We start from the raw sequence: 27,872 nt of genomic DNA, 5'->3' as shown, positions 1-27,872 counted from the left end.
AAATCATCCTCTACATGATTGCCCTTTCTTTGTAAAAGCACGCGGAGTCGACGTCAGGATCGCCTTTTGCAATTATCTACCAATCAGAGCGTAAGTTCTCTTGTTGCTAGGCAGAACTCCTCTCATGGCCAATCACATCAAAAGAAAGACCAGCGTGAGGTATTTTAATAAATCTTGATTTTGATTACATAACACCTGAAATCTTATGTAATTTGTAGGTAAATAAGTTAAATGAACTTAGATTTTTGATTTATGGGTAAAAAACGCAACATTTTAAGTAATGTTTAGCCATGATTACTTGATTGTTTAAGACAAGACAACATTAGGGCTTTTTTTGGCAGACCGGAAGTCAGTGGCTTGTTTCACGCCGGAAGTGCTCTGCACGTGCGAGTTCGCGTCGCTGTCACTCATTTTTTTTTTTTTTTTTTTTTTTTTGTAGGAAACGCGTTCTCGCGCAGGAGGAGTCGAGTTAGCGCAACAACCTGTGCGCGGCTAGCTCCACACCAAACGGATTTATTCATTCTGGGAGTGGAACTGATCAAATATATATTAATATAAACATAAATAAAAGCGGAGTCCACTTTCACTATCAACGGAGACTTCTATGCGACATTTAGTTATTTATTTTTTATTGTCTAAAGCAAGTGGAACTAGAGAATTTACACCGATGCTAGCCGGAACCCATACAACATTAACCGCTTGCGAAAGCTAAGCTAAGCTAAGCTAACACGAAATTTACAACCTGACCGGTCAACGGAGTGAAGTTTTCCTCTTTTAATTCTGCACGACATTATTATTATTATTTTTTTTTTGCCGTGCCGTATTGTCACAGATTCTCACCGAAATCGGAAAAAAGGGCGCCTCCGCAAACGAAGCTGTGGAGGGGGAAAAGCGGATAACATCCTCACCGGGCGGACGTCGCGCATCCTGCCGGCTTGCGGGTGAGTTTAACCGGTCATGCGCCTCACGCAACGCCGAGGATTAGCGCAGAGGCCTGACGCACCTTATAGGGAGTGGACCTCACAAAAAGGAATAATAATAGGCTCAGCTCTTAGCTGTTGCTAATTATTTAATTAAGGCATGTTTTTGAGAATGTAGAGTTGTATATTTAGTATGTATTGTGTATAAGTTTATCAAAAAAAAAACTATAAAGGTGATATTGCATCCTGTCCTGGGCATGACCAATAGGAACCCGTTTGCGCTAAGCTAGTTAGCAGGACAATGTGAGAAGCAAAGACTTCACCACTTTTAGCTCAGTTATAACTGTGCAAGAAATTAAAAAGTCCTTATGTAATGAATTAGACAGGACAAGACAAGCTCTTGGAAAGCTGGTGCTTTGTTAGTCCTCAGATTAATGCACCAAACCCTGTCCTGCATCACTTCCTCAGATTTCTTTCTTTTTTTTTTTTTTGGTAAGTCTTCTTATTTTTTTGCACAAATGACTGAAACGTTTTGAGGTCAGCTGGGTGGCATCACTTGTGCGTCATATCAATATGCCTACATCCCAATATCATGGTGTCATGGTGCTTACAACTTTTTTCCCTGAGAGTCACTGAAAAGCTATACAAAGTTAATAAATGACTTCAGATTCCTTTATACCTGTATAACATCACACTTCATAATCATAATCAGATTATCAGAGTTGATAATCAGACTGAGAATAAAATACGCTCATGTAAACACTGAATTGAATGAAACTTCTGTCCGATCGAATGAGGTGGAATAATCCTTCTGACACGCCATGAATCAGAAGAATAATAGGCGTGTAATCCTTTGTGTCAGGTTGCTTTCACTATCCCAATCTCTGCGCCTCTGTCAGTGTGAGTCACTTTGCACTTCTTGCGCAATAAACTGTTCTTCTTACAGATTTTAATCTGTTTGGAGTAATTTGTGAGGAAGGATGGGTGTCAAATTGACATGTAGAGGCAGTAAAAGTTCACGTTTTAATATTCATCAGAAATTGACTGAAGACGGCAGAATGTTGGGTTGAAAAAAACAGAAAAACTTTGAAATAATTTTTATTTCTTGTGCCTAAACAATGTCCTTTAATTGTTGTAATATTAGTAGATGAGTAAAGGTTTATATACCGGTGTATAACGTGTGCACTTTGTTATTTTCAGCAATCATTGTTGAACTCATCCTTGTTCCTGTGTATAAATTTTTGAGTGACTTTTCTGCAGTTGCGAATTCTTCATCCTGGCGTCCGTGATCGCAGTCGGATGATGTTTCGCCAAGATGAAGAATAATTGAAAACTCAAGCGGCGTGATTTAAAAACCTGACCGGACTCAGACACGTCTCGTTGTTATGGTGACCTTGGCACCAAACCTCGCCTCCCGTATGTGCGTAACATGTAACGTATACATAAATGAAAATTGTCTACAGAGCGTCGAGCGTCTCGGATACATATAAACACTTCGTTATTTGCACTTGGAACAAATTCATGAAAACTTCACGAAGCTTATGCCAAACATTTTACATTTAACGGTGTCTATTTTTAATGTTTTTTTCAAAAACACACCCAGAACGGGATTAAAAAAAAAAAAAAAAAAAAAAAGTGGCCTCAGACCTCTCACGAAGCGCTTCCTCTTTGCTGCTCTCAGACAGTTATATTTGTCATGAGGAAGTTCATGAGACAGCTGTTCAAGGGGAAATAATAGTTTTTTAAATGTTCACGGACTTTTTATGGTGTTTGCGTGACGTTTTTAGCGTCGATCAGCACACACCCCTGCTTTCCATTCAGGAAGAAGCCGTCTAGGCAGGCGACTTTTTTGGCAGCAAGGATTGTTCTGGTTATTAACCTGCCCTACATGTCACACATTTTACCAATTTCTCCTTTTCAGTAACTCTTTATCTCTATTCACCAGGTGGGAGTGAAAACAGTGGAAAGTAATTACCACCCTGACGTTTTATACCACAGCAATTCGTCAACAGTTCCAAATTTTCACCTAGTAAAAGACGATTGTTGTGCTTTTTATCTGTTTATAGTTACGTTTAATGTCATAGTTAGTTCCTGTTCTCATTTCCGTTAGAGCAGCTACAAGCAGTCGTTTCCTAAACAGCCCACTTTAGATGTTAAGACAAAACTAAAAAAAAGAATGAACACAAACTGCTCTGTCCTGAAGACTTTCCCATATTGAAAAAAACTCACTGTTACGAAGCGAAGAGACTCCTTCCACAAATGTTACGTAAACGTTGCCTAACAGAAAACTTCACAGATTCGGGGGTTAGCTTTAGAGTACGAGGAGCATCTGCTATCAAAGTGCCTGTGAAGTTGTTACTATAGAAACGATAACGTAGAAGAACGAGTGCGTTTATAAATCTGTCATTTATGGTGCAGCACCTTGCTGTTATAAAGATTAATCCAACCTCGCTGTGGTTTAATCAGAAGTAACGTCCTTCTGAAAGCCTCAGTGGATCGATCATGATTGAGAATTATAATACACAGAGCAGCGTAATAATGCTGTAGTGTTAGAGACGCTTTAATCCGTGGTGTGATTGTTGATGACTGACGGTAGTTTGACACCTTCTGCTATATGTGTAGTTCTGAAAGCGACAAGCTTTACTGAACTGAAATGTGTGTCTCTCTTTTTTTTTATTTTTTGCACGTCTCCAAACCTCTAGTTCTATCATTTTACACTCAAAAAGTGAAGTGAGAGAAAAATCACACCACGGAGCATGGCGGACATTTTAACAGCCGGTTAAATGATCACAAACTCAACTGATCTGATCGAGCTCGTATCTGTTTCGCTACGACGTATAGCTACACAGCGACTTGAACAAAGCGTGATGTTCTCTGTGTGAGGAAATCACACGTAGCTAGTGAGGGTTTAGACGTCTTTGTGCAGACTGACGTTCATTAAACCGGCTCCTGGCCCAGCAGAGAAACGCCAAGGCAAGGTTAGAAAGTAGATAAAAACATTTCCATGTCATTTTAGAGAAATATATTTATAATTTTATTAAGTTGAAGTGTCAAATTTCGCTAGAGTAGATGCAGAAAATCCTGGTTTTGACCAAAAAAAAAATAATTCACCCACAGTGATATCTGACAGGGTTATTTATTTATTTATTTATTTATTTAATCTTTTAAAAGCATGTTGCATGGGTCAGGGCTGGGCAATATGATATAACATCAATATCGTGATAAATTATGTCACAATGCACTTTTCTGAGATTATAATTTTAAAGAAATGACAAACTTGCTGGATGAATGTTAAAAGTTTGCTTTTAGTCATTAAAATGGCAAAATCTAAATTTTTTTTTATTATTTTTTTTTTTTTTTACAGATTTAAAAAAATGTCCATTGCAGTGTATTTATTTACTTACTAATTTATTATAAATTAAAAAAAAAATTTACATTGTTAAATTTTTTGGAGCTATTAAATAAATTATCATCAAACAGACATTTATAAGAAAAAAAAAATTAACCCTAGTATATTGCTGACAGTTTGTTTGCAAACTATATAGTAGTATAGTATAGTACTTGCGATATGTTTTATCATGTGGAATGTGGTATTTCCGTTGCCATGGTATTTCACTGACCGAAAACACTGCTTAATATAAAACTGATAGTGTCCATTCCTAAGTGAAACGCACATCGCAATCTTCTTCGCCGTTAGCACGCAGCCGTGCAGCGCTACACGACATGGCAGCAAGCAGAAACACGGCTGTAACGGGTTATAATCTGTCTACATTTAGAGCTGTTCCGTTGTATGTAGGTTGTGTTTTTCTGGTGCTGTGACGTCTTTGTTTTAAAAAGTCACCACTAGTCATAGCAGAACACCACCACCACCACCACCACCCAGCATCATTACTCATCCAACTGAGCACTGAAGTTTGTGCACCCCTGACCATCACATCATATGTGCTTGTCGAACATCTCATTTCCAGATTTATTCCCTTTTTGCTGTTATAATAAGCTCCACTCTTCTGGGAAGCTTTCCACTAGATGTTGGAGCGTGGCTGTGGGGATTTGTGTTCATTCAGCTACAAGAGCATTAGTGAGATCAGGCGCTGATGTTGGTGAGGAGGTCTGGGGTTCAGTCGGTGTTCCAGTTCATCCCAAAGGTTTTCAGTGGGGTTGAGGTCAGGGCTCTGTGCAGGACACTCGAGTTCTTCCACTCCAACCTTCACACACCATGTCTTCATGGAGCTCGCTTCGTGCACAGGGGCGTTGTCATGCTGGAACAGGTTTGAGCTTCTTAGTTCCAGTGAAGAGAAAGTGTAAAGCTACAGCATACAGAGACTTTCTCTACAGTTGTGTGCGTCAAACTATGTGGCAACAGTTTGTGAACTGAACCACATATGGGTGTGATGGTCAGGGGTGCACATACTTTTGGCTTTATAGTGTACAGATAAATCCAGGAAGTGAATACTGGTTGCTACAGCAGCATTTAACATGAGCTTTTATCTTGTTTTGGAAAAACTGTAATTAGCATTTTATATTGTATATACCGTATATATCATACATACATGCACTGGCATATGATTTGTTTTATATAATGGTATGTGTTGGTTAAGTTTGTGCGATATTGTTTTTTCCCCCGTTCATGACTTTCCATTTTAAAACGTCTAAGTAAGAGAAACAGTTTAATTGGCCAGAACTGATGGCTTAAAAAAAGACAGGAAAATGAGTGTTTCCACCATTTCAAGGAGTTTAAGAAGTGCAGCGCAGTACATTTTCTGTGTAAGCCTTTCACACACATCGGTTGTTCATACGGCTGAAGTTTTCCCCGTTGATGCTGCTCAGTAAGGCTCGTGCAGATGTCCTCGCTTTCAAAAGTAAATGGAGAATGTTTCGATTTCATTAATGTCAAATAAAATCCAACAGTGTCATTGTAGTATCGTTTTAGATTGTTAATCTTTAGTAGAATCGCTGACCGCACGGTCATGTGTAACGAAACGAGGAAGTTGGTTACGTTAAAAGATGTTCAGGAGCAGAATTTTTAAAATAGTTTTTTTTTTTTTTTTTCTGTAGAACTGTGAGCTCAGTTCTCCAGATGTCTGACTTCCTCCTTCAGCTCCCATCATTTTGAAATACAGCACCACATTTTTCATTCTAATACCGTTTGGTTTTATTTATGATAAAAATGGGAAGTGCGTCAGTAGCAGCAGCAGCAGCAGCACTCTGAGATCATACAGTACAAAAATGTCTGGGCCGTAAGAAACCCCTCTCTCTAGTTCATACATTTGGACACTTTTGAAGCAGGTCTACGAGTCGTTCTCTGAGAAATCCATCCCATAATTCGTTCAAGAAGAGCAACCTGGCGAGCAGAACCTGAGGAATAATGTGTACAAATGTAGATTTGCGGTCGATCTCATATCACATAAGGTGTCAGATTTCGGAAAGTCAGATTTCCAAACAGGTTTTCTCAGCAACTTGATACACGTTTGCTAAGGCCATGGCTCAATCTGTGGTTTGTTTATTTATTTATTTAAATATAAATCATGTTCTACATATCTTCCAGGTTACTTCTACAAGTATGGAATAAAAAACATCGACCATTGAACCTTTAATATTTGAATCTGTATTATCATGAGTGTTAAAATGCAGCTTTACACTTTCTGTGGTGAAAAAACATGACAAAGGAAATGATCTAAAAAATATAAATTCAAAGTACAAGTATAACATGAGTAAGACATTTAGTGTAAATTTAAACAAGGGGTAAAAGTCAAGACAGGAAATGAAGTTAATACGATTAAAAATAATAAGTAATATAAATAATCCAAAGTGCATAAATATGGCTGTAGACCAAATAAAACTTTCACATATTAGCGCCTTTCGCACCGCTTTAGTTCCAGAGCTAAATTTACAGTACTAAAGTACTGGGCGATTTTGCGAAAACTATTTCCCAGTACCGTTTAAAGGGTTGCGTTTGCACCGACAGTGAGCACTAGGAAGTGACGTAAGCCGGTCGACAGCGACATCATTTGTGCGCAGCGTTCAACAACGGAAACAAAGAAGAACAACGTAAACAACCGGAGGATGGAGGACGCTGTGATCGGAGCTGTGTTGCACTTCAGCGTCCGTCCATCTATCTCTGTTCTCCATACTTGCGAAATAAGTTGACACTACAGTATGTTTACACGGCGTTTTAAATCATGGCGGGTTTCGTATGCGTTTGGCCAATCAACGTCTACTTACGTCACGGTTAGTTCCAGTTGTTAGACCCTGCTCCGGAGTAGGAGCTAATTTGGTTCTTGAAAAAGGCAGTCCGGTACTAAAATCGCACCCAGTTCCGGAGGTGCGAAAACGCCAAAAGGTGGGTAGTTCCACAATTAGTTCAGGTACTATGAAAAGGTTTCCGTGGTGCGAAAGGCCCTATTGTTCTTTTGAATTTGTCGCATCACTGAATGGTCATGTCCTTATTAACAGACCTCCAGCAGTTTATTAGGGTTGTGAATGTGACCACACGCATACAGAAATCTTTTACAAGCTTTCAACAATCGCCACAACTGTGTTTAAAAAAAAAAAAAGAAAATACCTGTCTCTCTCTCGCACTGTAGAGATCACGTGACTGTGTGGTTAACATTTGTATAAAATGTCCAAAATAGTAATGACTACACTAAGAGAAGAAAAAAGTTTCCTTCAGCCTCGGCTAACCCTGTTCATGCTAGCAAGTGGTCGCTGATTTCCTGTTTGAGACGCAGGCGAGTAACACTGGAACTGAGATGTTCTTAATTATATGCAAATAAGACATGAAGCAACAAATCCAAATGATTGGCTCCAGTGTGTGCGTGTGTGCATGTGTGTTTAGTTCCCTTTCAGTGTTTGGTGGAGTAGAAGAAAGTTATAGAACCTTAGATCATCTCCTAAACCATTAGAAATCATCTTTCTCCAACAATACTTTAATGCCCAAGACACTAGTAAATGGCCTTTGAACATCTGGACATCTTTGTTCTCATAAAAATACAAGGAGATGTGAATATGCAAATTAGTAATGCCTGTAAATACTGCTGAATAGCTAGTCGGCTAGTTAGTGTTTCTCACAGATCGATACGAGTTACACATACACGTTCGCAGTGATTTATTCGACATTCTCAAAATGAACTGTTTTAGGCAAATGCTGTTTAGAAAAAATTCCTAAAATATTTATTAAACATCTGTCTGTGTATCTGTCTGTATGTCTGTATGTCTGGGTCTGCCTGTCTATTCCTCTGTCTGTCTGTCTGCCTGGTCTGTGTTTGTCTGTCTGTCTGTCTGTCTGTCTGTCTGTCTGTCTGTCCGTCCGTCCCTCTCTCTGTTTTTACAGGGGTTGGACAATGAAACTGAAACACCTGGTTTTAAACCACAATAATTTATTAGTATGTTGTCGGGCCTCCTTTTGCGGCCAGTACAGCATCAGTTCGTCTTGGGAATGATAGATACAAGTCCTGCACAGTGGCCAGAGAGATTTTGAGCCATTCCTCTTGCAGAACAGTGGCTAGGTCACTACGTGATGCTGGTGGAGGAAAATGCTGACTCGCTCCTGCAAAACACCCCAAAGTGCCTCAATAATATTCAGATCTGGTGACCGTGCAGGCCATGGGAGATGTTCAACTTCACTTTCATGTTCATCAAACCACTCTCCAGTCTTGCTGTGTGTATTGGTGCATTATCATCCTGATACACGGCACCACCTTCAGGGTACAATGTTTGAACCATTGAGTGCACATGGTCCTCCAGAATGGTTCGGTAGTCCTTGGCAGTGACGCGCCCATCTACCACAAGTATTAGGCCTAGGGAGTGCCATGATATTGCCGCCCAAACCATCACTGATCCACCTCCATGCTTCATGCTGGGCATGCAACAATCTGGGTGGTAAGCTTCTTTGGGGCTTCTCCACACCGTAACTCTCCTGGATGTGGGAAAGACAGTGAAGGTGGACTCATCAGAGAGCAATACATGTTTCACATTGTCCACAGACCAAGATTTCCACTGCTGGCACCACTGAAATCGGTTAGCACCCGGACATCCCTTTCAGACAGCTTCCTCTTGCGTCGACAGTTAGTCCTGTTGGATGTGGTTCGTTCTTCATGGTAGTATGCTGATTAACCTGGATACCGTTGCTCTCGATACACCACAAAGACTTGCTGTCCTGGTCACAGATGCGCCAGCGAGACGCGCACCAACAATTTGTCCTGTTTTGAACTCTGATATGTCTCCCATTATGTTGTGTGCATTGCAATATTTTATGTACAGCTGTGCTATTGCTCTGCTAATTAAACCTTCATACTCTGGTCTTACTGGTGGAATGTGCAGTCAGTGAAGATTGGCCACCAGGCTGCGCAAATATAGCCATGAAACCTCCAACACTATATTGGCCAGTTTTTCAGTTTCATTGTCCAACCCCTGTATATCTATACGACTGTTCTGTCTCTCTATCTGTTCTGTCTGTTCTATCTATCTATCTATTATCTTTGTCTGGCTTTCTATTTATCTGTCTGTCTGTCTAGATGTCTGTTTGTCTCCCTGTCTCCATACGTTCAATAATATACTGTATATATAGTGTATTTTATTATGTATCATCCCATAAATAGATGAAGATGAAACGGTGCAGTGTAAACTGAGTAAAACTTTATTCTCAATGTGCCTGACTCTGTCTGTCTCTCTTTCTTTCCAGAGAGGAGCGATGGCCGAGGTCTCAGCCCTCACCCCTTCTCCTCCGGCGATGGCGGATCAGTCAGTAGCTCCTCCTCCTCCCTCCTCTGCTCCCTCCCTCCCTGCAGAGTCACCTAAACCCGTCGCTGTCCCAAAATCCGCTTTGTATGGAGACCGAGCTGTAATGGCTGCCGCTGCATCAGCACCGCCACTTAAAGAGACCTCTGTCCCTTTCTCGCACTCCGGGAATGCACTGTCTGAGAATCCTCCTCCTATTACAGCTGCTTCTGAAAGCGATTGTCCTCCCAACCGAGGAACAGAAGGTTTCCCCACAATGTCTGAGCCTTTAACGCAGCAAAACATCTCCCCAGAACCACCGGGAGGAGCGGCAGATCCTGAAGCGCTGCCGTTTCCAGCACAAAATCCCTCAACGCAACTCAATCTGACCTCAAACTCCACATCCTCGTCACACACGCCTCCTCGGTCTCCTCCGTCTCTCGTCCCCTACGTCTCAGATCCGTTGGCAGACCTGAAATCCGATCTTCCCTCTCTCATGGTTCACGATTCGTCATTGCCGTATGTAGTACCACCCCCTGCTCAATCAGGACCCGCCCTAGACACACTGAGCTATCTGGAGTCAGCGAGCATGATGTCAGGAACGCTGGAGTCTCTGTCGGGCATCGGCGACGATGGAAGCTCGCTCGGGTCGGACTCGGAGCTCAACGGCCCGGTTCTGAGACGCACAGATAAATACGGCTTCCTCGGAGGAGCGCAGTACAGCGAGAGCAAGTGGGTGGAGCCTAAATATTAACAGTCTCACACACACACACACTCACACAATGTTTTATAACACACTCCAGCTAAGCCTCATATTTATAAGTTTGCTTCATACCAACTCACGCCGTATTACAACGAAAAATCCCGTGAATCATATTTTTATCATATTCATTGGCTACTTTAAATATAGACTTTCAAAGTTACAAATCTAATAATAAAACAAAAAATAGTAGAGATTAGTGTTAATAAAGTATATTAAAGTGTTAAGTAACATGCTTTAAGTCCATGGTTCTTGAACATTGTAACACATTACAAAAAAAAAAAAAAAGTCTTGTACCCCCTCAGGACAAATTTATTTTACAAACAAACTATTAAAAAATTAGGAATAATACACCACAGCAGACCATGTGCACAGTCTGGAGTGTGTTATTGCGCTTATACCACAGCAATTTGCCAACGATTACAATGTTTAATTTATTAACGAGCGACACATCCGCATTTTTAATCGTGTGGAACATCCAAGAGACGATTTAGTTCCTGTTATCACTTACATAAACAGTCATTCCTTCACCATCATTACCTTCTCTCTCTCTCTCTCTCTCTGTTAAACAACACATTTTTTAAATCCGTTTATTATTAGTCTAATGTTAATTGGCGCGTCTGCCGTACGAGTGCCTGTGTATGAGCTGTTACTATAGAAACGATGCATTATAGTGAGCGCATTAATATATACCCGTTGTCTATGTCCGAGTTGTGCAGTTATACAAAAATTAATGCACACCTTCTGACCAATCAGCCGTTTATTACAAAAGTTTCACTTAGTCTTAGTCTACTCAAAGTCTCAAAGGATATTTAACGCGAATAATTTGATTGAAGAAGTTCAGCTGACAGAAATATTTCTGACCCCCTGCTCTTAAACCTTCTCTGTACTGCTTCTTCCTGGCTCTCGACTCACTTCTCACATTGTGTTTAGAGTGTGTGATGATAACACTGAGCTGTGATCAGAGCTACTGTATGTGTAATAGCAAAGCTGCGCCGTCTCCATGGCACCAGACTGTAATTTATGATTAATAATTAATCACTCACGCACCAAAATCTGTCTGATTGTCCATTAATAATTCACAGAACAAGGAAGATGTCTTCCAAACCACATCCTCTTCACTGTACCCTGTACAGCAGCCATGTTATCAGGTGCACCCACCCTTATGTGTGTACAGTTACTGAGTGTAGCCTTTATGATCAATGTGATTTAAATTTTTTTGATTCAGGGTGATGAGATTTAATCACAAAATAATTTTAAAATTAATCTGTAATTTGGATTTTTTGTTAGGGCTGTCAGAACAAACTTGACTTTTTGAATATCTGAATTTTCATTTCAGTATTTGAGGCTTATTTTTGAGCTTTGCCATGATCTGTTTTTAAATTATCGTACATAGATTACTTTTTTAAAAATTATATACAAAAGTGCTAAAACTAGCATACATGTAAACAGCTAGAAACTTTCATCACATATTTATTAGATTCCCTCCAGCCAACTCTACAGCCCTATTATGTTACACCTGATGTAATGAGCATGTGCAGGGAGTCAGTGAACAGGAAGCCATTTGGAGTTAGGCTTGAGACAGTTGACGATAGTATCGGAAATTGATAGCTCGATTCTGTCTATCGCAATAGCTATAAAGTCGGACTCTGTAAACATGGTGTCTGCAGCTTTAAGAGTGACAAAAATACCTTGTCTTATCTCTTAATATGTATTTCCTTTCCACTTGATTTATATCTTATACGAACCTTAATAAAGCATCTCTCTCTGATGCTCGCCAAACCTTGAACGTCTTCACTTGCCAAAAATGAGTGTGGGTTTAAGTAAGAAAATGAAACAGTGTGTTGTTTATCAGGGCAACTTCACTATACAAGAATTCAGTATGTATCTCTGCTGCTGTTCACCACAGAGCACGTGCACGTGTAGTTTATATAACTTTATATCAATTTTATAATGAACTTAGTTACAGCTAATAACTCATAACATTTATTTATTGTCACAACTTCAGTTTTGCAGGCATTCCTGACCCTGTTTTTAACGGCTAATTAAAAAAAAACTTACTAGCAACTAACAGCAGCCTCTATTTATTTATTAACAGCTGACTAACGGTATTTTTTTTTTTTTAACTATAATGACATAACGTGTACACGACATACATTATGCATGTTTGGCCACGCCCCCCCAACCCCCTCCACCCACCTGAGTCAGCGTTACTGCAGCCTAGTTATTGTGCACGAAAGGACGACAGCATATCATATTCCACACAATCTCACTCAAGCCTATTTGGGATTAAATAAAACAATACTCAGCAAGCAGTGCTTTTTCCTGACCTCAGTGTGTCATCAGGCAATCGCAGACTCGTTCAAGTCGCTATAGCAACCGTAACAAAATAGTGAAACTTAAGAGGAATCGGAGACGTGTTGTTTTTTTTGTTTTTTTTTTTTTCCTTTTTTTCCCCCCTCTAGTTATATCCCATTCCTCTTTTTTTCCTTTCTCTAACAGTATACTATTTATGCACGTGTCTTTTGCTCTCTCCCTCTCTCTCTCTCCATCTCTCATATCTTTTCATTGACATTTCACACTTTTTCTCTCTGATGGCACCTCTGTTTATCACTGATACTTATCTCCTCACTGATACTTTGTGTGTCTCTCACCGGTGCATCTTTTTTCATGCCGTCTGTCTCTGACTGCCTCTTGTTTATTTCCGTCTGTCACCTGGTTCTTTGTGTTGTGCATATTTTCCAAAATCCACTCTCTCTTTCCGCCTGTCTGTTTGCTTTTCTTTGTCTGCCTTTCTCGCTATCATCCCAACCCCCCTTTCTCTCCCTCCCTCTCCCTCTCTCTCTCTCTCTCTCTCTCTCTCTCTCTCTCTCTCTCTCGTTCTCTCCCGGTGTGACTCATACAGTGCTGAGTGGTTCTCTGATTCAGTCACTGCTCCCCATCTCTCTCTTCCTTTTACTGTGCGCGCTGTGTCACGTCCTCTAATGGGCCGACATGTGCGTATCTCTTCTTTAAGCCTGCTTCCTTCCCTTTAACGTTTACTTATTACTTCCTCTATCGGGTCCAGGTCTTGCTCCAGGTCAAATTTAATCGAGCAGAACTGTTCAAACACAGACTGCTCAGTGAAATGTACACAGTGTCCCTTTACTCCAGAGAGTAGTTGATCAGCCATGAAATATTTGGTGGCTGGAGTATGTTTTGTTTTTTAAAACAAACTTAATATAGACTATATGGCCAAAAGTCTGTGGACACATGATCATCACACTCATACGTGTTTGTCGAACATCCCATTCCAGATTTATTCCCCCTGTGTTTGCTGTTATAATAAGCTCCACTCTTCTGGGAAGCTTTCCACTAGATGTTGGAGCGTGGCTGTGGGGATTTGTGATCATTCAGCTACAAGAGCATTAGTGAGGTCAGGCACTGATGTTGGTGAGGAGGTCTGGGGTTCAGTCAGTGTTCCAGTTCATCCCAAAGGTGTTCAGTGGGGTTGAGGTCAGGGCTCTGTGCAGGACACTCGAGTTCTTCCACTCCAACCTTCACACACCATGTCTTCATGGAGCTCGCTTTGTGTACAGGGGCATTGTCATGCTGGAACAGATTTGGGCCTCTTAGTTCCAGTGAAGGGAAACTGTAAAGCTACAGCATACAGAGACTTTCTATACAATTGTGTGCTTCCAACTTTGTGGAACCGTTTGAGGAAGAACCACATATGGGTGTGATGGTCAGGGGTGCACATACTTTTGGCCATATGAAGGCTTATAGCTCCCAATTTTGAGTGCAAGCTTCATGCATAATTTATCACATCCTCTCACCATTCTCTATGACCAATATCCCATAGTACAATTATTCTGTTCTTAAAAACAAGCGAATTTATCTTCATCCTAATCACTTGAATATTCCCCCTGTTTTTGGGAAGTGGAACTCAGAATGATGTCATTTTCGACCTTTGTTTGTTCGAGCTACTAAATAGGAAAAAAACATGGACGCCTCCATTTTTTGTTAGCAACACGTTAGCCAGCTACCTGTGATAAGTGAGCAAGCTGTAGAGTCAGTGTTATAGATTTAACAAGCGAATATGTCTGTATGCTGATTGATCTAAAGCAAATACTTGTAAACACAGTGTAACTCATTTAAAGGTAAGATTTAACATCACTTGCTTCAGAGGTTGGAAATGACGAATTATGATCTTTAGTTGAATTCAGTATTAATGCCAGATCTTTACTGTTTGAATCCTCTTTGTTCCAGTGTGGTGGAGGTCAGTGTGGAGGTGGCACGGCACCGAGAGATGAAGTGGTTGGACATGTTCAAAAACTGGGACAAGTGGATCTCTCGCCGCTTCCCCAAGGTCTGTTCTGAAACGTGTTTCCCACAAAAATCACAAATAATGGTTGTTTAGGAGACAAACATTTCACTGAATGACATTGGTCTGTTATTATCTGTCCTCCTGTCTGTGCTATGTTCAAATATATTATTCAAAATTTGTTATTTTAGAACAAATGACATTGTGTGTGTGTGTGTGTGTGTATACAGTTCTGTGCAAAAGTCCTAGGCACATGCAGAGAAATGCCATAGATTAAAGATGCCTTCAAAAATAATGAAATTAAATGTTTCTACATAAAGAAATACTATAAAGAGCAGTAAACAGTGATAAATGAAACAAAAGTCAATATTTGGTGTGATGATCCTTTGCTTTAAAAAAAAAAAAAAAAAAAGCACTCTCGGGTACAATTAGTGCAGTTTTATAAGGAAATGAGCTGGAAGTGTTACTGAGCATCTTGCAGAAGCAGCCACAGTTCTTCTGGAGACTTTGACTGTCGACTCGCTTCTTATTTCTGCAGCGAAACCCAGCAGCCTTCATTACGTTTTTATCTGAAAAGTGTCTCTCATGGAATCTGCTGCTTTCTTTACTGACATACAAACATTTTTCTGTAACATTTCATTTTGTGCTGGAAAACTAATGTTTGGAATCTAAAATGTTTTTGTACTGAATCAATAATGTAGAAGTCAGAAAATAAAAATCTGTAACAAAGTTTGTAATGGAAAAAAAAGGGTGCCTAAGACTTTTGCACAGTACTGTATATATAAAATATTTAACCATGTTTTCTGTTTTGGATTTATATCTATAATTATGTTCTGCTTGTAGCTTGACTGTGTACTATTTACCGTGTGTGTAGATATACAGTATGCAGATGCACTGTCTTTCTGTAATAATTATATGCATGCACTGAATCCGGAAGTTTTTAATTTTCAATACAATACCAGTATTAAAGCGATAGTTCCCTTTAAAGCTCTGAATACTGACAGTTTGTTTTTGTCTTCAGGTGCTTGATATCACACATGTTCACAGCATAAAATACATCAGTGTATTGGATTATAGAATGTCAAATCATCAGTATATCCCTTAATGTCTCTTAAGGAAAAACAGCGAATTTGTGTGTGTTACTTTGTGTGTGTGTGTGTGTGTGTGTGTGTGTGTGTGTGTGTGTGTGTGTAGGTAAAGCTGCGCTGTAGGAAGGGAATCCCGTCGTCTCTGAGAGCTCGAGCCTGGCAGCTTCTCTCCAACAGCGAGGAGCTTCTGATGGCAAACGCCGGCAAGTTCGAGGTACAGTCAGGAAATCTCTGACATTACTTCACAGTCCTTTTGACTTTTCTCACGTAACTAGTTTAATGTACATATTTATTTAAAGCGTATCCGTTTATTTAGTTAAAAAAATTAAAAATTTGTCAGATCTCAATAGAGGCTTGTAATTAGTTGATAAGATGCCCAGTTTCCAGTTGTCTCTGCTGTACATAAAGCAATCTAATAAACATGCTGCTCTAGCCTGGTTATGGTGTCTTGCAGATCATCCTAATCAGCTAATCAGCTCATCTCAAACTTTTTCATATGACATCACCACTACGGTTTCGGTTACTTTCGGTTCAGTGTATTTCAATACGGTGATGCCGTTTTCCCCGCAACGAGTCACATTACACATGCTGCTATTCAAGCGTGTGCAGGTGTGAAAACCACACAGTATATAATGTGATACACGGGTGACTGAGGCAAATCCACCTGGGTTCCTTTCACGCTTGCAGTGAGAAGTAGTGAGATGTAGGCGTGTTTTACCGAGAGCTTCAAAGCCGACGGGTTAGCTAGTTGTCCTGCGTAAGGTATCACACACTTGCTGTTACAAGGGAATTAACTCTGGAGCAACTTGTGTAAAATCTGTCTCTCTGACATTTTTGCGTTTTTCATTTCCCCTCTGTGTAGGAACTGGAGAGAGAGCCGGGAGATCCGAAGTGGCTGGATATCATCGAGAAGGACTTACACAGGCAGTTTCCCTTCCACGAGATGTTCGCTGCTCGAGGAGGCCACGGGTAAATAACCGTCTGCTCCTAATGAGCACTGTGTGTGCTCAGATAAGTGCACAGTTCAGTAGGAAATTTTTTTAGTTCCACATTTTTAATGACTGGCTCGTCCAACACTGTAAACATTGGTTTGTGGTATTGTTTAATTGCACTCAGGATGTTTTCTGTTTGAGTAAAAAATACAGTATCAACAAACATTTGTGTGTCTTGGTTGATGTGAGATATTAATCAGGGCTGGGGGTTTAGGGGGAAGAAGACTAATGCAGATGGATACAGACAGAGACAGATACACAGATAGCAATGCACGAATACAGAGATAGACAGATAGAGATACATGGATACAGAGACAGACGGACAGACTGAGTGACAGAAACAAAGACAGCTAGATACCGAGACATGGTTAGACTGATACAGAGGGAGACAGATGGACTCATTGATACAGAGACACTTGGATGCAGAGAGAGACAGATACAGAGACAGAGAGACACAGAAGGATACAGAGATGGACAGAGAAACAGACAAATGGAGAGAGAGAGAGACACAAAAAGACAGATACAGAGACAGGTAGAGACAGACAGATGGCTACAGAGAAAGACTGACAAAGATGGATGGAGACAGACAGACAGACAGAGAGACACAAAGATGGATGGATACAAAGACAGATGGGTATAGAGACAGTCAGATACACAGTCGTGGCCTAATGGATAGAGAGTCGAACTTGTAACCCGAAGGTGAACCTGAAGGTTGTGGGTTCGAGTCTCGGTTGTAGGTGGGGGGAGTGAATGACCAGCTCTCTCTCCCACCCTCAATACCACGACTGAGGTGAGACCCTTAGGCAAGGCACCGAACCCCCAACTGCTCCCCGGGCGCAGCAGCAAAAAAGGCTGCCCACTGCTCCGGGTGTGTGTTCACGGTGTGTGTGTGTGTGTGTGTGTGTTCACTACTGTGTGTGTGCACTTGGATGGGTTTAATTGCAGAGCACAAATTCCTAATATGGGTCACCCTACTTGGCCACAAGTCACTTCACTTCACTTCACACAGTCTGAGACACATGCAGAGAAAGACAGATGGGTAGAGTGAGAGACAGAGACAAAATAAGCCTCCCAAAAGCTACAAATATTGCCAGTTTTATTACAGACTGTTGTCTGATTGTTCTGAATCCATTTTTTATTCCCATTTATTTAATCGGCTAGTACACACTGTTTTCGTAAATACTCTGCCCTAGTCAAGGACTGCCTCAGTGTCACATTTTCTTCTTTTTTCTAATCTCTTGCCCCCCCCCACCCTCCCGTACTGTAACCAACAAAAAAGACCCCTCACGTAACTGCTCCGTTGTATGATGTCGTATGTGTTTGTGACTTTGTTTATTGCTTTGACTGTTCTGTTAATGTTCTTCTATCGCGGATGAGAGAGGACGTTAGCGCCTTGCATGGCTGCTTTAAGGACCTCTTCTCTCCTTATAGGGGGAAGATGTGACCCGTCATTCCATTCATCTCGCTGTAGAAATACAATGACAATAAATGCTATCTATCTATCTATCTATCTATCTATCTATCTATCTATCTATCTATCTAATTAACTCCTTGGTTCAATTTGGTTAAAGCATAAATGAGAAGTACGCAGTGTTCCCTCTTACCACAGATGTTCTTGATGTTCTTGAAACTAATATATTTAATGTTTAACATTGTGTGAACTCTGGTGTGTGTCTGTGTGTGTTCAGTCAGCAGGATCTGTACCGTATACTGAAGGCTTATACCATCTATCGGCCTGATGAAGGCTACTGTCAAGCTCAGGCTCCTGTGGCTGCGGTCCTGCTGATGCACATGCCTGCAGAGGTATGTGCCTCCGTTTGTGTGTGCGTGTGCGCGCGTGCGTGCGCGTGCCTCCGTGTGTGTGTGTGCGCGTGCGTGTGTGTGTGTTTGGTTACTCTTTCTTAAGACCTTTCTTTGCTGGACCAAATGTTGCATCCCATAGATTGTATCTTCTCAAAGGTAAAAGACTTCCGTGTAAGTCCCTTTAACGTAGCAGCCATTTTTATTCCATGTCTGTTCTGAGCTTATTGCTCCAGCATCGTTTTTGTCCTGTTAGTGTTGCCGTAATTCAGTGCCGATCCCCACTATATGTAGACACATTAATGATCCTTCCTTATTAAGTGTCCTTGAGCACTGCATGCTTCATTAATGATCTAAGCGGTTTACTACATTGTAAATGTTCCCTACAAGTATCACTTCTGCATGTAATAATGGAGACAGGAAGCCAGTTGGTGTACATAGCTTTCGCACCAACAGAGATAATGTTATCTGATGACAATATGCTTCGCTGAAATGTTCAGTGTGTGGTTTAACAGATCTCTTTTTCTTTTTTTTTTTATTTCTCAGCAAGCGTTTTGGTGTCTGGTGCAGATTTGTGAGAAATACCTGCCTGGCTACTACAGCGCTGGACTGGTGAGGATTTTTCAGCATTAATAAATTCTCAAGTGAAATCCCTATTTATTCAGTTTTATTATTATTATTATTTAAGAATCCTTTATTCCAAAACTCTGAGACTGGTCTGTTATTAGGATGTATTGTTGATGACATTAAATTAATTCAAAACTTAGACACCTAGAGCTGGTTTTTATAGCACAATCTGACTGTTCAGCATGAAACCTCCAGTCTATAAGGAACCTGTACATTTAGCCACGCATAAGTTTCCTCCTTCTTTTTAACCCTGCCTAACTGCTAGGATTGGAGTTTTTACAACAAGCATTCATAGAAAAAGTTGCAAAATGTTAAAACACGCAATCAAGAGTCAGTGCTAGACTAATATGGGGCTGTTAGTTGTGCACGCAAACACGAATTTTGCAAAATTCTTTCGCACTACACATTTTAGGCATTTGTATAATGTGTACTGTTAGTGTTAAATTACTATAAAGCTAAAAAGTATTATTATTTTTCTTCCCTTCCAGGAAGCAATCCAGCTTGACGGAGAGATTTTCTTCTCTCTGCTGAGGCGTGTGTGCCCCATGGCCTACCGCCATCTGAAGAAGTTTAAGATTGACCCCATCCTGTACATGACCGAGTGGTTCATGTGCATCTTCTCCCGCACGCTACCGTGGTCCTGCGTCCTCCGCGTCTGGGACATGTTCTTCTGCGAAGGTGAGATGCAAAAAAAAACCCAATGTGATTACATGCTGTAGGCAAAAAGTAAAAATTTGGTGCATCTCTGGCTTTAAAATCCAAACATTTCTATTTTACGTACCATTTAGATTTACACTAAGGTCTTTTTGGTGGCTCAGTGGTTAAGGCACCGGGTTACTGATCAGAAGGTCAGGAGTTCAAGCCCCAAAACCTCCAAGCTGCAACTGTTGGGCCTTTAAGCAAAGGGGGCTGTATCATGGCTGACCCTGTGCTCAGACCCCAACTTCCTAAGAAGCTGGGATATGTAAAGAGATGTATGTAACCAATTAAGGCTTTCCCCTTCTTCTTCTCCTTCTTCTTGTTCACACTTGCTTATGTGACATGTGAAAGCTGTTTTTGAGCCTGAGAGTAGTCCAGAGAACCTATCCCTCGTCCTTTTGAAAACCGTGGCCTGGGGTTTGCTTCCACCAAACCGTAGTATAGTCCACATTGTGTGTGGAAGCTGCCACATACAGAGTAACATGATTAATTCAGCTTGTCAGGTTACTTCCTGTTACTGCTTTTGCGATGCTGGGAAAAGGGTTATTATGGTTACTGATATATAAAACCAGCCTTTCACATTCATAGAACTGGATCACTGTTATTAGCTCACCTTTGTGGTGCGAGTGCTTGAGAGTATCAGGAAAAATCTGCTTGTTTTATGTAATTCTACCTTTATGAGAACGGCTCCTCGTTGCAGGTATTCCTGCACAGTGACATGCCATGTGTACAGATAGGGCCGCTTGAGTGATGGTACTACGGGGAGGAAAATAAGCAAAAATGGATGAACCCATTTTGCAAATATGCATGCACACAAGTGATGTGTGACGATTATGAGGCATGCCTCCAAACAAGCTTAGAATCGGTCAGGAGTGCGGACTCGAGGATTTAATCTAATGTCATAAAACTTTGTTCACATAAGAGGAGTGCATTTCCTCCTGATGTTTAAAAAAATAAATAAATAAATACTAATGCATGCTGCAAGGTAGCGATTTATATCAAACAGCAAAAGCTCATGTCAGGGTTGTGGTGTTATAGGAAAATAATCAACAATGGAGTGGAATCATGTTGATATTTTACCATTTCTGAGGAGGATGCACACACAACCAGTGCTTCAGAAGATCGCAGGATACTAAAGGCAGCCATTTTGCCCACATGTACCCATAGATAAGACATTTATATTAATGTTAGTAAGTACTAAGGTGTGCGTGTGCGCGTGTGTGTGTCTGTGTGTGCGCATGTGTGTGTGCGCTTGCAGGGGTGAAGATCGTGTTCCGTGTGGGTCTGGTCTTACTGAAGCAGATGCTGGGTTCTGTGGATAAACTGCGGGAGCTGCAGGGAATGTACGAGACCATGGAGCGCCTGAGGAACATCTCACCAGACAGCATCAGAGAGGAAATACTGGTTCACGAGGTCACTAAACACACACACACACACACACACACACACACACACACACACACACACACACACACACCCATGGTCTCGGACAGGACATTAGGGACATTCCTCACCAAAGCGGTGTTTATTTTCCCTCAAATGCCAAGTAAAATTGTTCAGAGCAAATACAAAGATTTGTTGTGTATCTGTCTGCTGTTGTTCTGTTGAATGTCCTGAAGAGGAATAATAAGATGATCAGTTTTACTTCACGAGTTTTTACTCTTCAGCCAAGCGTAAGCTTAAATTCACAATTAATAAGCCATCTACTTCATCCTTGTGAAATATTTTGCATTCAAAGCGCTGGAGTGTAATATTAATACTCTACTCCTGAATATAGACTTTTGGAGAGGTGTGTGTGTGTGTGTGTGTGTGCGCATGAGCTCACCATCATCTATGCACAGATACCATAACCAAAGGTTCTTTCTTTCTGTTCCTCCAACAGGTTACTGTTCTCCCTGTGACTGAGGCTTTGATCGAGAGGGAGTGCGCTGTCCAGGTGAAGAAGTGGCGTGAGTCTCGTGGTGCCCTAACGCACCAGCCGGGCCGCAGGCTTCACGGCACACGAGACATCCACGAGCAGAAGCGCCGCGCCGCCGCCATCAGCTCTGGGGGAAGTCTGTCCTTCCTGGGCAGCTCCATGTCCCCTCCGCCACCCGGCCCCCTGCGCTCCTCTTCCAGCCTCCTCTCTCTTCCCGGCTTCCGGAAATCCAAAAATCCATTCTCTCACGGTAAAAAGAGCTCTTTTTCTGGGCCTTTCGACCCGGAAACCCAGGTGTTTGGGGGCGGGACTCCTATAATGATAACAGCCTCATCCGGGCCACCACGCCCTCCCATTTCTTCAGCGGCCCCGCCCCCTGGAGGCGCAGGAGGGCACAGGCCTAGTCCTTTAGCAACAAAACCCCCAACTGCACCAAAATCTCCAGTGTCAAATTCTGAATCAACACCAGAACCAACATCAGCGCCAAAATCCAAACCAGAACCAATATCGGTGCCGAAATCTGAACCAGAACCAACATCAGCGCAGAAAACAGAACCAGAACCTGCACGAGTATCAAACTCTGAGCCAGAATCTGGACCACAACCCCCATCAGAGCCAGCATCAGAGCCAAAATCCAGCAAGGAATCTGCACATCCTCCAATCCCAAACCAGCTCCAGCCCCCTAGAGTAGTCTCGGAGCAAGTTACACCAACAATCCCGTCTCCCACGGCCAACAACATGCCTCTGCCTCCCTGCGAGGACGAGGGCAAGAAGAAGAAAAAGAGCAAGGAGGAGAAGAAGAAAGGGAAGGAGGAGGAGAAACAGAAGGCACGAGAGAAGAAGGAACGCGAAAAGGCGGAGAAGGAGAAAGCGAAGAAGGAGAAGGAGAGGGCCGAGAAGAAGAAGGAGAAAGGGGGCAAAAAGAAGGACAAAGCCGCAAGCGCTGAGGCGGAGGAGAAGAACGGAGCCGCCGCGGCGAAAAACGTGGCCTAGTTTTCGGGACAAAAGAGGCGAATAGAGCACAAAGGAAGGGATGTTTTTCGTCTTAAAGAGAACTGAATTATGTTTTGTGGCTCTGAATCCTTTCTCATTTACAGTCACATCCATTAGAAGAGATATTAAACACACACACACACACACAGTCAGTCTGTAAATAGATCAGTAAGTCATTATTTAGTAAGTCATCCAACCATAAAACAGTCATCCGATCCCTCTACATCAGGCAGTGACCCTTAATAGAGATTGTCCTTGTCGTAGACTAAACAAGGAGCCCGTATTTATTAACATGTTGTCTGTTAGCGTGTGCTTGTGCGTGTTTACATGTTTGTGTAGTAGTGTAGTGTCGCTGTCCGGTGTTTCTGACTTGACCTGTAGGAGGCGTGCTTTCTTTCATCCTTCACGATGAAATGAAAAGAAAAAAAAGTGAATGATGTCTGGTTTAGCCGCTAGAGGGACCGGAAGCGCATACTGAACTGAAACTCTGAGGTTTGTTTGGTACTGTGGTCAGAATAGCATGACTTCCTACCTGACTAACACTCTTTGGCCATCTTCTTAATCTTAATATCTTAGGAGTCATGTTTTCTCGCTCTATTTCAACTATCTGATGGTCTTTGTATGTCTCTCTAAGCTTTGTAGATGGGACTAAGGCTGGGCGATATGACAAAAAGTTTCATATCACAATATACAAACTACCAGCAAAAATCTGTGGAAAAAGCCTTTTGGTGATACTTTTATCGAATGTCTACAAAAATAAAATATAATAATACAAAAATAAATTGCTTAAAACTGATAAAGAGGAGGGTGACATGATGGTTGCCGCTTCACAGCTCCAGTTCCAGTGTCTCACTTTCACTCCTGAGCTCGGATGTAGAGTTTTACGTGTTCTTGACATGTGCGTTTCCTCCGACCTCCTAAAAACATGCTGATGCACAAAAATTGACCTTAGGTTTGAGTGTGTGCTCGCGTGGTGCCCTGAGTGTATTCCTGCCTCACGTCCAGTGTTCCTGGGATAGGATCCTGATCCACTGTGACTTGGACCAGGATAAAGTGCTTACTTAAGATAAACGAGAAAGGAAAAAAAAAAATCAGTAATAGTATTTTACAATTTTAAAGACTAAGTACAAAATGTTAACAGGAAAAAAATTTGCTTCCATTTAGAGTAAATATTGTTTAAAAAAATTTTGAAAACAAAATCACCATCACAATGTTATCTCAGAAAAGTGTATTGTGAAATAATTTATCAGAATATTGACATTATATTGTCACATCACTCAGCCCTAGACTCTGTTATATTTGTAGTCTCTCGGTCACACTTTTTTTTTTAAATCTCTTGCTCGTTTTTATATATATTTCTATTGTCCCTGTGCTTCCTTTCTCTCTCTCTCTCTAGCTCTCGATTGCTCTCTCCTCTCCATGACCCTCTTGTCTGTTTGGCTCTAATTAACCCTGATGATATTTTCCACCCTGTTTAAGCGTGAACTGGAATCTCGGTATTACCCGGCAGTCGGCAGAGTAAACTGAAAAAGCATAATGGTGCAACATGACTGCAATATCTTAACGTATAGGGGAGAATTAAATGTCTGGACTTAACTCGATGTTGGTTAAACCTGCTTGGACTTTGACCTCAGACTCCTATTTATTTGCTTGTCGATGAAGGAATTAGTCTGTTTGCACTGAACCCTCTTTATTTTTATTTTGTTTTTGTTTTTTTTGTCCTTAAAAGCACCACTAATATTTGATTTGCGTTGTTGCGTCTTTCTGATGTTAATGAATAATGATGTTCAGTAGCATTAACATCTGAGCTCATAACCTTTAGGGCTCGATTGCATTTGTCGATGTACAGTTTGTTAATTTAACCAGATGAACAATTATATTATGTATTATTCCTGTTCTTTATCGTATTTTAGATTGTATTATTGTTATTTTTTCTATGCAAGAAACCAGAGGCCTGCGTGACTGGAAGTGTAGCGGCTTTTAGAGGAAATTGAGGATGTATTTTAAAGTCATCATTTCTTAGTTTTTTGGTTGTTGTGGGTTTTTTTTTTTTTTTTTTCCTTTACATTTTCTTTCCCAGAATTTTGGAGAACAAAACCAAGGAGTAGTGTTTTTTTTTTTTTTTTTTTTTTTTGGTCTGTTCTATGACAGTATTTAGTGCCTGCAAAGGTTGGTTTACTTTCTCACACTTTAAATTCACAGATTTACAATGTGTTAGAAAATGTTGACAATCAGCCGAAATGTTTGCTACAAGGCTAATGTAGCTAACAAGTGATGGATCTCACTAAATCTTATGCGTAAAATCTCAGACACTGTTAAGGTTCATAATCGCAATCTTAAACAGTGTTGTGAAGGAGCAGGGAGAGTCCAAGTTCGAAATTGAGCTCTATTATACTCACAAGTAGGGTTTGGAAGCGGGGTCTAAGGAGCAAATAAAACTATGCAGTGTTTAGTGTGTTTGAATGGTGCAGGTTTTTTTAGGCAGGTCAGAACACAGCTAACAAACTCGACTATGGACCAAACAACTGGTCCAAGAGCATCTGAGTGACCGCAGTGAGAGAGAGAGTCGACTCTGATTCGACTCTGACTGCAGGAAGTGACTCAAACAAGCCGTGTTTTTTCAGGTTGCAGCGTGTTTTTTTTTTTTTTTTTGGGTAAATGTGAGCTGCTAAACTGATCCATGAACTGCAAATTAAAGCCAAAGGACGGAGCTGTAGTGCTGCAGAAATGTTTTGTGTTCTACAGATTTGGGCCAATGAACAAAAAGAGAAATAAACACTGGATGTGACACACAAAGTGTTTTAGATTTATATAGATAATTATCTATACCTTTTTCTATTGCAGTGTTTTTTTGTATTGTGTGTAGTGTTAAAACAAACCAAAGGTATCAGTTTTGCTGTCTAATTTGGACTAAAAATAAGAATAATGTGTGAAAAAACAAGCCTTACACAAAACATTTTGGGGGAGATTATATTCCGTTACGTGTTCTCTACGTCAGCTTTGAAGCAAACACGTCTTGGCTGGTTGACTGATTAACATTTTTCAATAAACTATTCTTTAAGATTGTTTTAATGCATTACACCCCATTTGTCAGCAACTTTTTTTTTTTATTATTATTATTATTTAAGTTGGAGTTGGAGGTTTGAGTCTGTACTGTAGAAATATATTATGGGATGTGTTCTTGCATCGTCTCGGTGAACCACTGGAACATTTCAGACAGCAGTGTGTAGATGTTTCTAAACAAACTCCACCCCTTGAGGCACTCCGCAGTATTACGCAACAAAAACTGATCAGCACTTTGGAACCCGGACTGTACCATCGGGACTCTCTGAGAACATTAATGTGATGTGTGACTGTCGAGCTGCAAGATGACATGTGTTTCCACTCGTGGTCCTGTTCTCTGGTGCTGTGTTGTGGTTTTTTTTTGTTCCCTCCTCACCTCTAGGTGGAGCCATTTTTAGTTTTTTTTTTTGTTGTTGTTTTTCCAAAACCATGCTTCACCTGCGCCACTTTAGCAGCTGTGTTCCAATTCTGTTTTTAACTCGCCCTTCTCCAGTCCTTGGTGTCATACTGACAGTTCCGACATTTTTATTAGAAGATCATTTGATGATGTTGAAGATGAGTGTAGACTTCAGGAGCCCAGACTTCATTTTACCCAGAAGGCATTGCTACAGATAAAGAATAACAAACGAAGCTGTTTGCACTTAAACAGAAGCAATAAGAAGATCTTAAATGTTTCACAAAAATTTGACTTTCCTCTGCAAGATGATACGAGACTTTAAACATTGTTGGTATCAATCTCCAAGGGTTCATGAGGGCGTTTTATAAACCGTGTCGGAACACAGGGTGTGTCTATGCAAACCCTAAAACCCCAAGACTGTCTCCTGTGAGGCGTGTTCTTTCATTTCTCTCTGAGGAAAGAAATGAAAGGGGAAAAAAGTGAGCCACATCTGGTTCGGCCACTAGAGGGAGCGGAGGGACAGACTGAACTTCAGAAACGGTACTTTGCTCAGAACTGTCCAAGTTTTGGTGATTATTGTGTGACTGAATATGCAAAAAAAAATCCAGTTTTAAACCTCTACAGCTTCAAGCAGTCTGAAGAAATTAACATTTAAGAGTCAGTGTTTTAGCTTCAGCACTGAAATGAGGCTTCAGAACATGGGATAATTTGGAATCGGATGTGTCTCGATTATCATTTTGTTCCCCCACAAGAACCAGCAACCAAGAACCTTTTTAAAAAATACCCCATGTTTCTGTTGGTTTAAGAGATGAAACTTCATCAGAATGTGGCATTTTTGTCATGAAAAAGCTACAGACTGAGTATTAGATAATGACTACACACCAAGAGGACAGACCCATGCTTTTATTGCTGGAGTGGTCATGTGATCATTTTTATTTTAACAGCAGCCATGTAAATATCTTGAGCTGTTTGAAATGATGTCACCACCATCTTGGCTCTTTTGCGTTGTAAAAGCGTCGGCTCTGTGTTAGTGGAAAAAAAGACTATCTGTAATGTTCCATGTTCTGGAATAGGCATGTGCTGATGTTACTCTTTCATACTGCGATAATTGCTTAAACTATATCGCAAATACATTATTTACAAACAATACCACAATTAGTAACTACTGATTTTTCACAGAAGTGACACTTATGTCCATTAAGTTTCAAACTTTCAGTGGTCCAGCTCCTAGAACCATTCAAATAAACTACCTTTAGAGAATATATGTACTTAAGCTGCGTCCTGAATGAGACAAAAGTTGTATCTGGCTAAAGCTCCGCCCACTGAGGCAGCCCTCGTCTAATGAAACACAGGGTTTTTTTTTTGTTTTTTGTTTTTTTTTAAAAAGTGTCCATAATAACAATATGCTAAGTCCTGAATGTTGTGCTTTATCATATAACTCATAATTGGCACATGCCTAGCGTTCGCACTTAAAATGTAAAAATAGCACGCAGCACAAAACCATGGAGCCCTAAAATGGATTTACTTTGCTGATCAGAAATTGAAAGTGTTTCTTCGTTCTGTTGGCTTTTTGTTCGTTTGGAGTGTTCGTTTTAAC

General features: G+C 40.9%; 1 protein-coding gene across 1 annotated transcript; it reads left to right on the top strand.

Annotated features, from left to right (window-relative positions):
- The first annotated feature begins 444 nt into the window (after nt 1–444).
- Nucleotides 445–27,652, top strand: LOC113528532 (TBC1 domain family member 10B). The gene is made up of 10 exons (XM_026917135.3): nt 445–941; nt 9,601–10,367; nt 14,644–14,743; nt 15,893–16,000; nt 16,649–16,755; nt 18,467–18,581; nt 19,125–19,190; nt 19,694–19,883; nt 21,163–21,317; nt 21,787–27,652. Exons 2-10 carry the CDS (start codon nt 9,610–9,612, stop codon nt 22,813–22,815), a joined length of 2,628 nt encoding a protein of 875 aa, XP_026772936.3. The 5' UTR covers nt 445–941; nt 9,601–9,609; the 3' UTR covers nt 22,816–27,652.
- The last annotated feature ends 220 nt before the right edge of the window (nt 27,653–27,872 follow it).

The sequence above is a fragment of the Pangasianodon hypophthalmus genome, chromosome 13 (assembly GCF_027358585.1).
Source record: "Pangasianodon hypophthalmus isolate fPanHyp1 chromosome 13, fPanHyp1.pri, whole genome shotgun sequence".
Lineage (NCBI taxonomy): Eukaryota > Metazoa > Chordata > Actinopteri > Siluriformes > Pangasiidae > Pangasianodon > Pangasianodon hypophthalmus.
Note: the sequence above shows the minus strand (reverse complement) of the source record. Positions and strands in the feature narration are given on the sequence as shown.

What these genes read in the sequence shown, in the direction of transcription:
- LOC113528532 (XM_026917135.3), top strand. Translation starts at nt 9,610, where the DNA reads ATGGCCGAGGTCTCAGCCCTCACCCCTTCTCCTCCGGCGATGGCGGAT. An exon ending in GCTACTACAGCGCTGGACTG is followed by an intron (nt 19,191 to 19,693) that starts GTGAGGATTTTT and finishes CTTCCCTTCCAG; the next exon opens with GAAGCAATCCAGCTTGACGG. An exon ending in AGGAAATACTGGTTCACGAG is followed by an intron (nt 21,318 to 21,786) that starts GTCACTAAACAC and finishes TTCCTCCAACAG; the next exon opens with GTTACTGTTCTCCCTGTGAC.